General features: G+C 35.6%; 1 protein-coding gene across 2 annotated transcripts in view; it reads right to left on the bottom strand.

Annotated features, from left to right (window-relative positions):
* LOC131079133 (phosphoribosylaminoimidazole-succinocarboxamide synthase, chloroplastic) overlaps positions 1-17686 on the bottom strand; it is a 115827-nt gene that overhangs the window by 11781 nt on the left and 86360 nt on the right. For both annotated transcript variants that reach the window (XM_058017026.2, XM_059212184.1), the window contains exon 8: positions 14198-14287. In XM_058017026.2, the coding sequence (XP_057873009.2) occupies positions 14198-14287 (90 nt within the window). The remainder of the gene's footprint in view (positions 1-14197; positions 14288-17686) is intronic.

Here is a 17686-nt window from a genome sequence, read left to right as displayed (position 1 = left end):
ATCCTCTTTTGCTAAGAGGGAGTGTTAAGGATATAGCTTCATTCGGTTTGAAGCAAGTAATATATAACGACATCGAACAAAGGGTCGTGTCCCCGTAGGGTCATGACTCTACGTGGCATAAGCCATGTAGAAGTCATGCCCCTACGTGGACATGACTCTTCATCCTTTTATTTATAGGCATAGACACTTGCTGTGAACTAAAACCAATAACCGTGGTAGATTCACGAACCAGCAAGTTGTCGATATTATCATAGAAGATTAATAGTTAGAGTTATATATATATACACATCAGAGGTAAAACATATTCATTGCAGTGATCTTATTAAAGTCTATCCTCACTACATATTACCAAACTATTGTATTCTCTATCTCTAATCTAAATTCCTTAACACCTGAAACATAGAAGCCATCCTTAGTCTTCGTCGGACTCCATCTCGGCCTCCGCACACACCTTGTGTACCACCATTGCTCTAGCAACCACATTCCAGTACACATAATGCATGAGCCTGACCAGCAGTGACCTGCTTGACGTCTTTAGCATCATTTGGAATCCATTCTTCACCCAAGCCCAATCCCCAGTCATCATCCTCCTTGATTCCCATCTCATCAACGCCAATATCTCTACGGCCTCTCACTCCTTCCTCAATGACATAATTTCGAAACCAACCCCTAAAATAATTTAATATTGAAATCATAAAATGACTTTAATAATATTATATGTTAACTTGAAAAGTCACTTTATAATAAATAATTAATTAACTACTAATTGCATCTTAAAATACTTTTAGGCTAAATAATAATTTAATTAATTATTTTTTTATTTTTTAAGGTTGGCAAAAAACGAGACATTACAACTTTCATCCTACATGATTGCCTTAACTTCTTCATCCTTTGGCAACATCTCATTGTCAGAAACTACAACAAATTTATATTGTCGTGTCATTCATGGGTTCTATTGATGTGGTTTTTATGCACATGCAAACACAAAATAAAATACCCAAAAGTATCTTATCCTCTCTTGAACAAAGTTACCCAAATGCTGAAGATTCGCTTAAGGATCACTTGAGACAACTCCAAGGTTCTTGTATGTCAGGTCATGATGTGTGGATAAGCACAGATGGTTGATGGGATTATGCTGGAATCACAAGGGGACTTACGTTTGAATGCCTGAATGCTTGATTTGCTGGAACTTAGGTCCTATCTACTCAGTTTGAAGATAAAAAAGAGCAAAAGAGATGGGGTTAGAGAAGTCTACACTACTCCTAAAGCCTAGAATGTAAGAAGATGGGTGAATGACTAGATGGAATCCTACTGGGCAAGGTCTCACCATCAACTTGAACAATTTGACACAAGCTCAGTGCAATCTTCTAAAGGATAATTCGAAGATATTCAAATTATTACCATCAAACATTGATTATCATCCAAGTTGATCCATAGACAACAGACGTATAACAATTTGAAGTTAGGCTCATATCATTCCAATTGACCACACGAGGCACACTTACAATCAACAAGAGGCTAGTGGTATGAACTAAACGGATTCCACACAACTGCATTCAACAAATTCTTCCATTCAATCTAATCAACATGAAAACAAATAAGAAGTAGAAACCATGTGACTTGTTGAAATAACACATCTCACCATAACTTCAATGAAAAGAGTATCTCATTTACAAGTCTTGACAACAATTCCTCCTCCTTCTATTCTAATCTAACTTCTAACTTATAATCTATCTATTCTTCTATTAACTTCCCATTGTCTATCCTCTTCCATTACCCTTTACAAATGAAGATTATGAGATTTATATAGAGAGCTCATTTACAATGAACGGCGGCTAGGATTGAATTTCCATCAATGGCCAAGATTTTACAATGAAACCCTAATTAGGGTTTGTTACAACAAACTCTCCTTAACCAATGAGAAAATTACTTTCAGTGAATGCGGACCAATAGATATTGAGGGTAGGTACATCGGAGTTTGTGCATCCATGGGTGAGCTTGGTTCATTGAATGATGTGGACCTCTCTGATTGGTGGAGTAGCGATTAGGATGCCACTTCAATCCTGCACTTGTAAACTTGATCAGATTCTTCATCTTGAAAGAGAATTGAGCAATATCTCTTGATACTCAACATTATCCAATTTGCTCAGTGTATGATGACGAGAAGAGGACTTTGATTAACTCTTCTGAAACTATCTGCTCCCTTGATCATGTTCGATGCATGCCTTGTGATGACTTTGATTGATTCTTCCTTGTTCTTGATATACTTGATGAAGGGTGCACCTGGTTGAATGTAGCTCTTCAATATTCTGACTCTGATTTTAGATTCCTGAAGGGAATTCAAGATTGTCAAACATTCTTCCATCATGCAGGTTATCTTTCTTTATATACCATGGCCTTGAGGTAGTTGAATGATCTTTCTTTACAGTCTGTGATATTCTCATGCTACCATGATGTGGTGAGAGCCTTCGAACACCTTGAGATCTTTTCTTCTTTGATGTTTGTTGATGAAGTTCTTTGAAGGCATTTTTCTTGTATCTTGACCTTGATGTTGAAATTCTCTCCTTGAGATACTTGCTCTGATCCTCCTCCAACCTCGTCTCTCTGATTTCTTTCCTTTACTGCGGCAAAACAAACAAATGAGCATCAAACACATGATATACAGCTTATACAATCTCTTAATTTGACCTAATCTCTGATTTTATGTGATTTGCAGATATGATAGGTGCAGGTTTAGGGGAGGTCGATCATTTGCTTGAGCAAATTTGTTGTCCTTTTGATGAATTCACTCCTTCCTTTGTGAATTTGTTGTTGTTTAGATAGAATTCGCCCTTCTTGATTACTGGATCTGATTCTTTTGCGGCTGAACTCACCCTTGTACTAATTGAATTCACTTTTGGAGAAGAAAATGTTTTGAAGTGATGTCCAAATGATTGTTTTGATGTCTAAGTTGTCCTTAATAGTGGAATTCGCTCCAAATGGAGGGCAAAGGACATACCTTAGGTAAAATTCGCTCTGATTTAGGTGCAAGGTACAGTCATGAGCAAAATTCTCTCCAAACATGGAGCAAGGTACACACTTCTAAAGAGATTCGCTCCAATTTAAGAGCAAGGTACAGGTTTGGTGGAAAATTCGCCCCAAATATGGCATAAGGTACATGACCCTAGATAAGATTCACTCCAAATATGATGCATGGGACGGATCCAAGATAAATTCGCTCTAGTCCTAGAGCAAGGTACATGATTTTGACAAACTCCGCTCCAAATATGAGGCAAGGTACATGAAAGATCCCTGATGGATCTCTTTTACCAATCTGCTGTAATTTTTTTTTATTTTTAATTCTGTTTTCCTGTTTATTTAAGTTTTTCTTACAGAACTAGACAGAAGTGCAGAAAGGGTTGTTTACTTTTGTGTTTTTGATTGTTTTATAGCATAGGAAGGAATAGATAACAGCAAATATGAAGCCATACTGAAATAAATGAGTTATACAGCAAAAGTCAGAATTATTGCAAATCGTACCAGGCAGATTTGTCTGAATTACAAAGCCAAACAATGAATCCAATGTATTTCCCAAGCTCTCATACAAATTCGAAGTCAAACTGGAAGATGAAGAATGTTCTCCAAACCCACATACACTGGAAGTGAATACAAGCAATACCCTATACACCACGTGGTGTATTTGCTGCAAATGGCATTCCTCTAGCTGCAATGAACCACGTCTCCACTGGAAAGATGGTAGGCTACGCTGAAACCCTACTGAGAATTGATGCCTCTGTCCTTAATCACCACGCACAATGCCTTATAAGTCCGGTGCCAAAGATTGCTGAGGGCTACGTCCCAGCCAATCCTAATCCTGGGGTTTGCGTCCCAGTCTAGAAATCGCTCTCCAGAGCAAATTCATACAAGTTGTCAAATATGCAAAAGATGATGATAGAATGAAGCTCCTATCCCCTTATAACCCCTCTCAATTGCAAATCGAACCCTAATTGTCTCCAAGTGGCATGGTCTAGTGGAAATGTTATAATTTCTTATTTTAAAGTGGTCATGTTACTAGAAAATGACCTTTTTCCTCATAGACAGAAATCCGCTCACTGAATTGCCCTGAGACCAAAGAGAAAGATTTAAAGAATTTCAAGATCTTTCCAACGAGCTATCACACAATAGGGTGCGCATCCAGATGAGGCCAAAAATCCCCTTATTACTCCAAAGTGGCTAACAACTTAGCCTTATTTAATTATTAAACGCTAACTTAGGAAATATTAAAAATATAACCCAAATAGCCATAAAATGCCCAACTGACATTACAAACCCTAAAATCATCCTGTCACCTGTCTGTGACTGAAGTCGGAAATCAAGGATTCACTGGTAGTCTCATCCCTAAAATCTAGGGATGCTCCTAAAATTTAGGAAACAAGCCCAATCTCTCTGAAACTGAACCCAAACAGGCATCTCATGGAGACCCAACCTTGGGCATGATCAAACCTCCTAAAAAGTAGGAACTGCCTCCTAAAAACAAGGAATGTCTCCCAACTGATCAATAACTGCTAGAATACCAAGTCTCCAACACTGAATAACCATACCGGGTCTCTGTCCAACCCTGTCAGCCTACAAGACCCCATAATAAGCTGACTCACATGTCTCTGCTAGACTGAGCTAGAGTGGGGACATGACAGTACATGGCTTCAAGGAGAAGTCTCACTCTAACTTGTGAGTGAGGTATATGTCCTTTGATGAAAATTCGCTCTAATCAATGAGGAAGGTACATGTCCTTAGCAAGGTACAAGGGTACATGTCCTTGGCAAGGTACGGGTCTCATGTCCTTAGCAAGGTACGGGGTCTCATAGCAAATTCACTCCAATTAAGAAGTAAAGGACCAAGCTTCAAGGTGAATTCGCTCAATTTGGAGGGCAAGGTACATGCCTTTAGTGAATTTCGCTCCAAGTTTGAGGTAAGGTACATGGTCTCAATGAGAAATTTTAACTCAATCCCCCAACTTTCTTTCACTTTATTGAATCATATCCTAAGTCTTTAAACCGCGTGTCAAATTTTGACTTTTAGGAAGGCTCAAGGAAGGAATTCGCTCCAATTGGGAGGCAAAGGATGGGATCTTAGGAGAAGTTCGCTCCAATTTGGAAGCAAGGTACATGTCGTTGAAAAATTCGTTCTAATTTGTGAGCAAGGTACATGACCTTAAACAGATTTCTCTTAAACTTGGAGGGAGGGACAGTCATTGAAGATATTCGCTTCCATTTATATGCAATGGACATGGTTTTGATGATTTTTGCTCAAAATGAGGAGCAAGGTACATGAACTTGGAGAAATTCGCTCCAAATTTGGAGCAAGGTACATGACCTGAGGGAAGACTCTCCATTCAATCCTTTTCACCTGACTTTGCTTCATTAGTCCAATCCTCAAGTCTTTCAACCACTCCAATGTGAAACATGTCAAATTAACCCTTAAAGGAGGCCTTAAGAGGAATTTCGCTCCAAATTAGGAGCACAGGACAGGCCTTAACTGACATTAAAGGAGGACACTGCTCAACCAAGGCTTGTTCTTGCAACTAGAAATATGATCAAATAATACAAGAAACCTAGGCATGATACAAAGGAGTCCTTCTATCTAACTTTCATGCTCAACTCACTTGACTTTCTTAGTCCCTCATTTCAATCATAACCCTGCAAACAAGAGACAAGTCATTCATTCCAAAAGCCTTGACAACGGAATGTCTTCACTCCAACCTCAAGAGACCAACCTAACTTGATGAACCCTCTGGCTACTTGAGAAACTCTATCCCTTCAATCCAAAGATGAATAGAAAAGACCCTAACACAACCTAGGACTAAGCTAAAAGGACTAATCCTAGAAAGCAAAAATTCAAAGCTTGTATTTATTGAGCACTCTTGTTTTTTGGTGGAATGGTTGTTTCTGCAATGATGTGCCCTTGTCTTTTTTGAGCCCTATCTACTTCTTCATGTGCATATCTTCTCTTTTTCAATTAACGCGGATATTACCATTTGATTGAGAAGTTGTACAACAACCACTCGCCTTTTCTTCACCAAGGACGCTTGCACCCCTTTAGAGGCACTCCAAACAAGTTTCTCAACTTTCTCAATCATTATTGCTACCTTTTCCCCAAATTGAATTGATGGAAGAGGAAAATGAGAAGTACAAAATGGGGATACAAAAGTTAAAGAAATATAATCTAAGTGAACAGAAGTTAATGAAGGAAGAATAGATACGACTATATGCTAGAGAAGCAACCATCTAAATATGTGAAGGTGGCTTTGCCCTCTTCTTCATATCAAATTTCAACACGTTAGGTCTTGGAATCTCATTTACTTTGCTAGACTATTTCAACGTCTTCTTCATGTCTTCAATCCTATATTAATTGTATTTTCCTCAACGATGGTTTGCACTTGAGCACTAAGGACCATAGAAACAAAAGTCGACATTAAGTTGCGATTAATCGTGAATCATCAGAAATGCCGATTTTTTCCCCAAAGTCGGGCCAAAAAATCGTTGACTATCAATCAACGACTTTGGCCGATTAATTGCGGGTAGAACTCTGCAAAATCATGTTTAAGTCGTGTTTAAAAATTGTGAAATATCTGCTTGGCTAAAAAAATGACAAACCCTAAAAATCACCTATGAAAATAGACCGATTTTGGGTATAGTTTGCATGGAATCAGACCTCTGCAAAACCCTATTGACTTTCTGTATTGTTCAAAATTGAAACCTTAAATATTTTTGTTTGCATTTTGAATAAGAGACTCACCTTGTCTCGTTGTTTCACCTGGGAATTATAAATAAAAATCGAAAATAACGTTTCTACAATTGATAAAGCTTGAGAAATACGAGAATAAGCTTTCCGTTGTTTCCTTATTTTTGGTAACTTTATATTATTGAGAACTTTAAATTAAAATCTGAACTCTAAATTAAAAACTGTGACATCTTATTTGGGGGATTATAGACTTTATATAGGTATTTATAAAAAAAATTATAAGCGACAATCCTTACATTCATTTATATTATTGTTTACTATGTTTAATATATAATTAAAAATAATTTAATAATTAACATTATAAAATAATTTGTAAATTAAAATTATTATACATTATATTAGTGTCATTTATTAAAATATATAGAATAATTATATAATTTAATAAGATTGTATATTAGAAATATAAATAATTTAAAAATTATAAATTTAAAATTTGTATCTTTATAGATCATTAATAAATGTAAATATAATAATATTTATTTTTAATTTATAATATATATTATTTAATTTTTAATATATAATTAATATATATAAAATAATTTATAAATTAAAATTATTATATATTATATTAGTGTGTAATTTATTAAACTATATAGAATAATTATATAATTTAATAAAATTGTAAATTAGAAATATAAATAATTTAAAAATTATAAATTAAAACTTTGCATCTTTATAGACCATTAATAAATGTAAATATAATAATATTTATTTTTAATTTATAATGTATATTATTTAATTTTTAATATATAATTAATATATATATAATAATTTGTAAATTAAAATTATTATATATTATATTAGTGTGTCATTTATTAAACTATATAGAATAATTATATAATTTAATAAAATTGTAAATTAGAAATATAAATAATTTAAAAATTATAAATTATAAATTCGTATCTTTATAGGCCATTAATAAATGTAAATATAATAATATTTATTTTAAATTTATAATGTATATTATATCATTTTTAATATATGGAAGGTCCGGTAGCTCAATGGTAGAGCACTCCAGCAGCATATGGAAGGTCCTAGGTTCGAGTCCTAGCTGGTCCATGTCTCAACATGGTATCGGAGCTAGGTCCAGGCTACGAGCCCCAAGCACACGAGAGGTGTGGCTTAAGGGGGGGTGTTGGTGTTGGAAATAAGCCACACCCAGACCGACGATGGACTGGTCCAAGAGGCGCCAGTAGCTCAGTGGTAGAGCACTCCAGCAGCGTATGGAAGGTCCTAGGTTCGATTTCTAGCTGGTCCATGTCTCAACATGGTATCAAAGCCAGGTCCAGGCTAGGAGCCCCAAGCACACGAGAGGTGTGGCTTAGGGGGGGGTGTTGGTGTTGGAAATAAGCCACACCCGGACCGGCGATGGACTGGTCCAAGAAGGGCCAGTAGCTCAGTGGTAGAGCACTCCAACAGCGTATGGAAGGTCATAGGTTCAAGTCCTAGCTGGTCCATGTCTCAACAGGAACTATTTTCTGTATAAAGCTATGGCTGCAAACTTTATTATCGTTATTATTTACGACTGTCACCTCAAGAGGTGTATAATCTTCAGCAATAAAGGCTTTGTTCTTTTTTTTAAAGGTTTGATGGTAACTGCCAACCAACTGTCAACAGTTTTGGTTGTAATTGAAGGCAGTTGCAACTATTTCTAAAAAGTTTTTAACTGTCTTAGATCTACTCATCCGATGGGAAAGAAAGACTCTATTCAAAGGATGCAAAGGGATCGGTGAATGTTAGCGAGATATTAGAGTGGGTGTGTCATTGATAAGAAGTATCAAGCCAAATAAAAAGTAAGTTGTTGCAAATGTGAAGTGTGTTAGAGGTTGATCATATATGATCCACTGACATTATAAATTCTGAGAGTAACATTGAGTTTGTAAATTCTGAGAATATCATTGTAAAGTCTGAAAGTGAGTTTAGTGAGTCTGATTTCTTAACAGTCATCAAGTTGTGAGAAATGTATTGTATTACATCTGCAAGTTAGAGAAATTTGAATAAGCAAAGAGTTTTGCAAAAGAAAGTTGCAACATCTAGAATGTCGATGCCTCAAGCAAGCTGGGTTGGTGCTCGGTCTGAGAAGTTGGTGCTTCTCTTGGAGTTGTTGCTCTCAAGCAAGGAATTTGGTGAGTCCTTAGGGTTGGTTCCTTTAAAGCATTGTACACAATTTTATTCATGAGGCTGGATTAGGACAGTAGATCCTAGCGGCATTTGTCACCGAGGTTTTTTCCATACTAGGTTTTCCATGTAAATCAGGTGCTTAAGTTTCTTTGTGTGATTTTCTCTCTTTTCATTTCAGATTTTATGTTTATCATTATCAAAGTTTTAATTGATTAAGAATTAAAAATTTATATCTTCTACAAATTCAACCCCCTCTCTTAGTAGAAAAAATTGTGTTCTATATTGTGTTCATCCAATCTTCACAAATGTCATCTCTAATTGCTCAATTAATCGGTGACAAAAGCTTCAAATCTTTTTTTTGCTTGAACAATGTGAGGAGATGATATGTTTTCTCTTATAGGTGGTTAATCCTATGGCACCAATTCTAAGGTAAAAGATTTCATCTAATCCAAAGACATGCGATTGTGTTTACTTCTTCAAGCTTCATATCCATCAGCATAGTAAGCCCAAAAATCTTCTGTGTTAAGCATGTGAGCATATTTTACTCCAAGTCTTTCCACCATAATATCATTTAAATCAAAACACCTACTTATATGGTGGAGCTTAAGATCAAAATTGGAAAAGTCTGCACCCCTATTTTTGGCATCCAGGGCACTACAACACTTGTATAGACCAATTTGCATGCAAAAACTTGCTCCCAACTTACACCTCTTTGTAATCGGTAAACCAAGCTCCTCTTTGAAATCACTTTTTAACAAGATACTCAGCAACCAGTTATGTCCCTTTTGTTAGGAAAATTAATGTTTACATTATATTTGAGGTGTTAGTAATTATGTAAATGTAGAAAGGTAATTACTATTGTAATAGTGATGTTGTTAATAAACAACTCACTAATATAGGTTTGGATGGTTAGTCGTATATATTGTTGAAATAACAATATATCACAATAGTTAGTGGTTAATGTGTTATAACAAATATTCTGGGGTATTTGTTATAACACCTCCCTATTAAATAGGAGGTTGTTTGGCTATGTAAGTGGCTATATTAGCCACATATTGAGTGTTGAAAGATAGAACACGTATTATTATGTTTTTGACTATTCTGCCTCTTCTACTCATATTCCTATTTCCTTTGACTCAATCAACCACTTGCGTGCAAGTTCCTTATAATAAGTTGGATTCACAAACCAAAAGATTAACAATTTGTGTTTCTTTAGAGGGCCGCAAATCTAAAGGCTATATTCAATGTTTGTGCATCCACCTTTCAAATTATTTGATTATCTGAAAGGAGATCTTTTTTATGCTGTCCCAGGGAATTGGACTAACAAAATGCTGAGAATAGCCAATTGAAAATGAACACCTGGTGTACAACTTTGTAGCAGGAAAGAAAGAATTTGAAAAATACAGAAACTGAGAAGAATGCTGTTGGTAACCTCTTTCAGCACTACTTTGCTTTGACAATTTCCAAATAATGGAACTGAAGTCTACTTGCACATCCACATCTACACAAAGAATGAAAAAAAAGATTGATGGTTTTGAATGCAATGGCAAAGAGATTCAATATATAGGCATGTTCCATGATTTAATACTGTTACAAAGCTGCTTTCTAGGCCGACTTAAGATTGGTGCCACCGTTTGTGTCTAAAAAATGGCAGACTTGGCAAGATGGTGCACCCAAGGGAAATTTTGGCTAACACTTAATATAGGTGGAGTTTTTCCATGTTTAATTCTGCCAACTTCATGACTTAAGCAGAATAATTTGATGGCTGAACACAACTAAAAGTTTGCCGGCTGAACCTAACAATGATTTGACCAGCCTAGGTGCATGCCACTAACACTCTTGCCATATTTTAAAGACTTGGGTGGAGTTCATACTTGGTTGCACCACTGTCAAAACATGTTGGGCAAAAACATTGCTCAATGTTGAAATCTTTTTGAGAACCAAGCAGATACTATTATCACTTGAAACACTTTTTTACGGGCCAACAAAAGTTCTTAGTGGCTTAGAGACTTTAAAAAAGTAATCATGCTCACTTTTCAACCTTATAAGCTTATGCCAGGTGAATTCAGTTCCACTTGAGACAAAGTGGACTTCTGTCTCACTCCCACCACCTTTTTGCTATGATTTGGCAGAACTTTCATTCATTTGTTCCATTTTCACTTAACTTTGCAGAGTTTTGTTCCAATGGTGTCATTTTTGAAAATCCTAGAAAAGTACATCAAGAGGCCAAACCATGGGAAACATGTGCCTGAACGACCCTGAAGAGATTTCAAATGTTTAAGCCATATTTTCTTTACCCCAACAAGAAAATTTTGCTGATTGAACCAATTTTCAAGACCATGAGAAGAGATTCCATGTGGTTGAACAGCATTGAGCATGTAGCTCGAGTGTCTCTATTGGGCAAATGATAGAAAATGGTGTGCCTTCCATAACTTGGCCATTTTCATTTTCTTCCTTCTTCGTCAGTACCATAAACAACCTTCAAACATTTTCATTATTTTGTATCTTACAACTGCAACCTGCATCATCCTGCGAAAATTGTTAGTCAAGAACAAAGACTATGACATGACCACCATGCAAACTGAGTGGGGAGACCACAAATTGAAGTTGCCTAATACATAATGATGATCAATCTTAATGACAAATGAGAAAAAGTACTTACATACATTGAATTTCATAGGGATATATGTAATGTCCCCAAGTAATAATTACCTGAATTTTGTCCTAAATTAGTAATTCCACAATATAGTTTATCATATTTTCAATATATAAGAGTAACTTCATCTACTCATTCAATAAACTTAGGAATAGACAAATAAATACATAGATTAATAGAAAATATATTACATAGAATGATAAACATGTCTTTCTACCCATAACCAATCATAGTTTAGTTTGGTAGGAAAGCCTCACAAGGGTACCTATAAACTGCTCAACCCAACTAAGCCCAAGAGTGTGCAGAGACCCACTATGACAACTCACCTCTTGGCCCACAAGAGGCAGGAACGTCCCACTATGGCAATTCCATCCCTTGGGGTGGCCTGCTTAGCTTGGGAGAACCAGTAAACTGCAATTCCCTAACTTACTTCCTCCATTCATTCCTTTGATTGATTCCAAGATAAGACACGCATCTATAAATAATCTAAGAAAATATAATCAAAGTAATTTATTCATTATATCCATAATAACATATATATTTATAATTCGTTTTTTAATAAATATATAAATGTATAAATATAATCTTATTGATGTTATTTCAAGTATATATGTATGTATATCAAGCGAATATAAATCTTGCTAACATCCTTATCATATATAAATTTATTATCCTTATTCTGATTTGAATATATATACACAAATAAATGAACTAAATTATAATACCAATTATCTATGTATTTGCTAATTACCTATTATATAAGTTATTCATACTACCGCTGCCTAAAAACATTAGTTATAAATATATTTAGTGGCTGTAAAGGCAGACAGATCTGACATGCATCAGATCTGGTCTGCCACTGTATATGAAATTAAGTATGACTGTCATACATATTGCATTCTATATTAATATTACTATTCAATTCTGCATAAAAACATTATCAGCCTTCATATATTAACTATGTTACCAGGAGACGCGTCTCCTACCCCCTAAGATGTGTACTGGAGATGGAGATGTGTACTGGAGATGGAGATGTGTCTCCAATACTGGAGACGTCTTCGGAAACTTCCCGATGCACAGGCCATTTGGATTGGCTATGGTACCAGCAGTATAAGCAATTTTAATCTCAATTTTTGTTCCATTTTAAATTTAACATTAAACTTTACCACTATTCTTGTTTTCAAAGTTCTGTCATGATACTTTCTGGAAATTATTAAATTATATTTTTTTTAAATTGCCATCTTGAAGTACCCTGTCTCCTATTTTTTAAAATTAGCCGTGCCAATACCGGTACAGGTCTCCAGCATCTCCAAGTACACCCGTCTCCCAGTAACCTTGTATTAAGCATATGTATTAAGCACATACCCATGCATACCACCAAGAACAAGGATTTTACTGCCCGTAACTTAATAACATTTCTGATTTGATCTGATCGATGGTGATCAATCAATATCAAATCATGAATCTTCCTCACCAATAAAAATTGGTGACTTCTGTTCTAATCTCAATTTAACCGAACTGCCTTTCTCCTTAAGCATTCGATGCCTTCTTCCCAATTACCAATCTAGTTTTATATCTTGATGTAGGGAGATAATTGGTAGGAGAGACACATAGATTCAAAAGTGGGATGACTCTTCATAATGAGTCACAACTCCTTGCTTAACAAAATCGCACCCTTCTGATTCTTTTTATAAATCGTTGTTTTAAGACAATTACTCTCCCTTTATTGATCGATGCCTTAACACATTTTAATACTGTTCGTACTCTTGTTTCTAATTGGTGACTTGCGTAGCATGTTGTTATTCTTTAATCACACTTTATCATTGCTTGTTCATGTTATTAATTGAATAGTTACGGTATGGATTTGTAGTAATAACAATATAAAAAATATTAACTTAGGAATAGGATAGTATATCAGAATGTGAATTCAGATGGAAGAATACAAGGCAATTTTCTCTATAGGGATATTACAATGCAACATGTGCATATCTATTAAAAGGTAATGATGACTGTTAACTCCTAGTCTATCTCACATGCCAAGTTGGCCTATGAGACCTCATAGGATTGGAGGATTCATAACTTGACCTTATATTTATCGTTCAAACTTCACCCCCTTGGATTTTGACCATTTTATCAAAATTGTGAGTAAACTGAACCTTGCCAATCCACCTACAGACACACATGACACCACATGCATGTGCATGGACGCACACATACACTCCATTATGGAAATGTAGAGGAGGTGAGACCAATCAAATGTGCTAAAGTTGCTCCCACATTACAACATGGCATTGGTAGAATACAACAAATGAATAGAAAGGAATACAGTGATTAGAACTTATAAGAGACTGATCTTTTTCTGCTTTAAATAAGTTTTAAAATGTAATTACACACATGTTAATCAATACACATAGAAAAGGAATAGCATACAATTAAATATACCCCTGTTAATCAAAATATAATTAAGTGCATGGAATCCGACAGCAATATTCAATGGTTTATCAATGAACATGGTCCATGCCAATAATTCTTCCTACAAAATGGAAGCCATCTATCTATATTAGACAAGCACAAGAGCATTTAAAATCTTCTTTAGTGGCAAATATGATCATGTAGAAGGGGATGTGGAATAGAATATACCTTATCTATATTTTCAGGTTCTAATCCTTTCTTTATGCGATCCTCATATGAAGCAGCAATCCAATACCTACTTGAATCTGGAGTGTGCACCTACAACATAAGTAGAACAACCTGTCAAATGAAAACATAAAGTACAACAAAATTTTCTTAATTCCCAAAAAACCTTACTCCAATAGAAAGCATAGAAAAGCTTATCACACTTAAACAACCTTAAAATTATGCAAAAATTATTTAAATTGCATAACCATGAAAGAATGAATTCATAACATTTCAAGAAAATATACAAAAGCCATCGGATAGAACATTAAAAACTTTCCCTAGTGTATCATCAATTAGAGTAATTGAATATTCCCTTTCATCAGTATCTATAGTCCATTAGACACAACCAACACCAACAACTAAAAGAAACAAAGACTGGAATCAACCAGAAATGAGATGTGCTGATGGGTCAAATGACACAGTCAGGAAAAGAATACCTTCTAGTGCCCTTAAACCTATGTCCAATGCAACTTTGCCAATTATTATTGTATTCACCAAAGAACTTACTAAGTTCAAACAGTTTCCACTCAATGGATAGAATTACAGGTCTACAGAGACAAGGAATCTCATTTGCAAGGGATAGTTCGGGAAACTGGTTGTGTTAAAAGTCTAACTCACATAAAAGAAGCCCAAAAAAAGGCTTGTGGGCAAGGAAGAGGAAAGGAACAAAAAATAGAGATTAATAACCCAAATAACATATATTTCCACCTATTTTCCAAGTTGAAAACTGATTACTTGGAAGCTAAGTCACCAGGTTCGACCGAATTTGAACCTTGAAGTTCGAAATTCGGCGAACTTGAAAAACCATTAAAAAAATCGATTAAATTCGATTAAATTCGATTTTAGGGTTTGTTAAAGTGTTTTTTTAACTTTTCGGGTTTGCGTTTTAGGGTTTGTTTTGGCGGATTTTATAAGTAGGCGGCCGCAGACGTTGCAACCACACCCACGCGAGCTGCTAACGCCGCCCGCTCTGCCCGACCGCCCGCTCTGCGACGCCACCACCAATGCTCGGCCGCCACCCGTCTGCGATGCCACCACCAGTGCCGACGCCGCCTGCACTCCGCGACGCCGCCTGCACTCCGCGACCTGCACAGCCGCACAAGTATTTTTTTTAATTTTATTATTTATTTTTTTTTGTTTATAATGTTAAATAGTTAATGTTTAAAAATGTAATATTATATAATAATAATATTATATATTTTATGATTTATATTTATATTTTATAATATAATATTATATATTTTTATATTTTATTAATATTTTTTATGTTTAATAATTAATAATTTAATATTAATATGGTGTCAATTTTTTTTATGTTTATAATATTGTTTAATATGGTGTCAATATGATATTAATATGATATTATTAATTTATTATTATATATCTCTGCTTCATTTTTTTATATGATATTAATATGGTGTCAATTTTTTTTATGTTTATAAATTTATAATATTGTTTAATATTATTATTATATAATTTATAATTTTATATTAATGGTTTTTTATTATATTGTTTAATATTATATATTTTTAAAAGGTTGAAATAAAAATAGTGTGTTTTTAATTTTTCTTTCCAAACATGCAGATTTTCATTTAATGGCTCCTCCCAAATCAACTTCTGAGGCATGGAAGCATGTGACCCGAAATGGAACTCACATCAAATGTAACATATGTCAGGCAAATATCATTGGAACTTTAACAAGGCTTAGGGACCACTTCCTTGCTAATAAAGGGGGTCCAGGTGGAGGTGTTCAAGCATGCACAGGTGCGACTCCAGAACTTAAAGCTATTCTAGAGAAAGAGTTGGCTGCTTCAACGGTAGGCAAAATGAAGAAGGCACAAAAGAAACAGAGAATTGAAGGAGATATATCTAGATTCACATCTGCCATGTCTTCCTCTTCTGTGCAATCCGAAGCGGCGAGTGTACCAAAACAGAGTGGAACACTGAACAACTTTTGGAAACCAGTAGAGAAACAACAGGTGGATGATGCAGTTGCTGATTTGTTTTACACAAGTGCTATTCCATTCAATGTTGCGAGAAATCCTCATTTCCGCAATGCAGTTCAGAAAATTGCAGAGTTTGGCAAAGGGTACACACCCCCAAGTTCAGAGGCTATCAGGACAACTCTTTTGCAGAGGTCAAAAGATAGAGTGACTAAAAAATTAGCTGATGTCAAAGCCACTTGGAAGGAAACAGGTTGCACTATATTGAGTGATGGATGGTCAAATATGTGTCAAAGGCCATTGATTAATGTTTTGGTGTCTTGTCCTGAAGGTGTTGTGTTTTTGAAAGTCATTGACACCATGAACCACAAAAAAACTTCTGAGTATATTTTTCAAATATTAGAGGAAGCCATTCTTGAAGTAGGGATGGAAAATGTGGTTCAAGTGGTAACTGATAGTGCAGCAAATTGTGTGGGAGCTGGGAGGCTGATTGTAGAGAAGTACCCACAGATATATTGGAGCCCATGTGCAGCGCATTGTCTCGATTTGTTGCTTCATGACTTGGCTAAATTCCCATGGATAAATGAAGCTATTCATAGAGGGAGAGCAATTGCAAATTTCATACGGAATCATCGTCTCACATTGAGTATTTATAGGCAACATGCATCAAAGGAATTGTTGAGGCCTTGTGAAACAAGATTTGCTTCATATTATATCACTTTGAAAAGAGTGGTTGAAGAAAAAGCAGCTTTGAGGTCTATTATATGTTCCAATCAATGGGAAAGTGCAGTGCTTTCTAAAGGCCCCAAGGGGAAGAACATAGAGCAAATCATCCTAAACAGCAATTTCTGGGAAAGTGCAGCAAAAGTCTTGCTTGTATGTGAACCAATTGTTGACGTGCTTCGTATGGTTGATGGTGACACTCCTTGCCTTGGCATGCTTTATGAAAGCATGGACCGGTGTAAGGAATCTATTCAAAAAGCACTAAACAATGAAGAAGCAGAATATATGCAGATATGGGAGGCAGTTGATTGCAGATGGAAAATGATGCACACACCTTTACATGCAGCAGCTTGCTTTTTGGAGCCTAAGTTGTTTTCTATTGATAGAAGGGGTGATAATGAAATCATGGCAGGGCTTTACCAAGCCATTAGCAGGTATGTACCAAATCCAGAAATTGCAGCACTAATCAGAGATCAAAGTTGGCAATACAAGAGAGGAGAAGGGATGTTTGGAGGGGCAGAAGCCAAATATGACTCGCCACGTATGTCTGGATATAGATGGTGGATCTCTTATGGATCATCAACTCCTGAACTGCAAGAGTTTGCTATTCGAATTTTGAGTCAGGGAGCAAGTTCATCAGCTTGTGAGAGGAACTGGAGTTGCTTTGACCACATCCATTCCAAAAAGAGGAACAAATTGCTGACTGGAAAGTTGGGAGATCTTGTCTATGTTCGCAGCAATTTGAAATTGCTGATGAACAAATCAGCAAAGAACACTTCTTTAC

The sequence above is a fragment of the Cryptomeria japonica genome, chromosome 10 (assembly GCF_030272615.1).
Source record: "Cryptomeria japonica chromosome 10, Sugi_1.0, whole genome shotgun sequence".
In the NCBI taxonomy this organism is placed as follows: domain Eukaryota; kingdom Viridiplantae; phylum Streptophyta; class Pinopsida; order Cupressales; family Cupressaceae; genus Cryptomeria; species Cryptomeria japonica.
The sequence above is the reverse complement of the archived record's forward strand: the minus strand, read 5'-3'. Positions and strand labels throughout refer to the sequence as shown.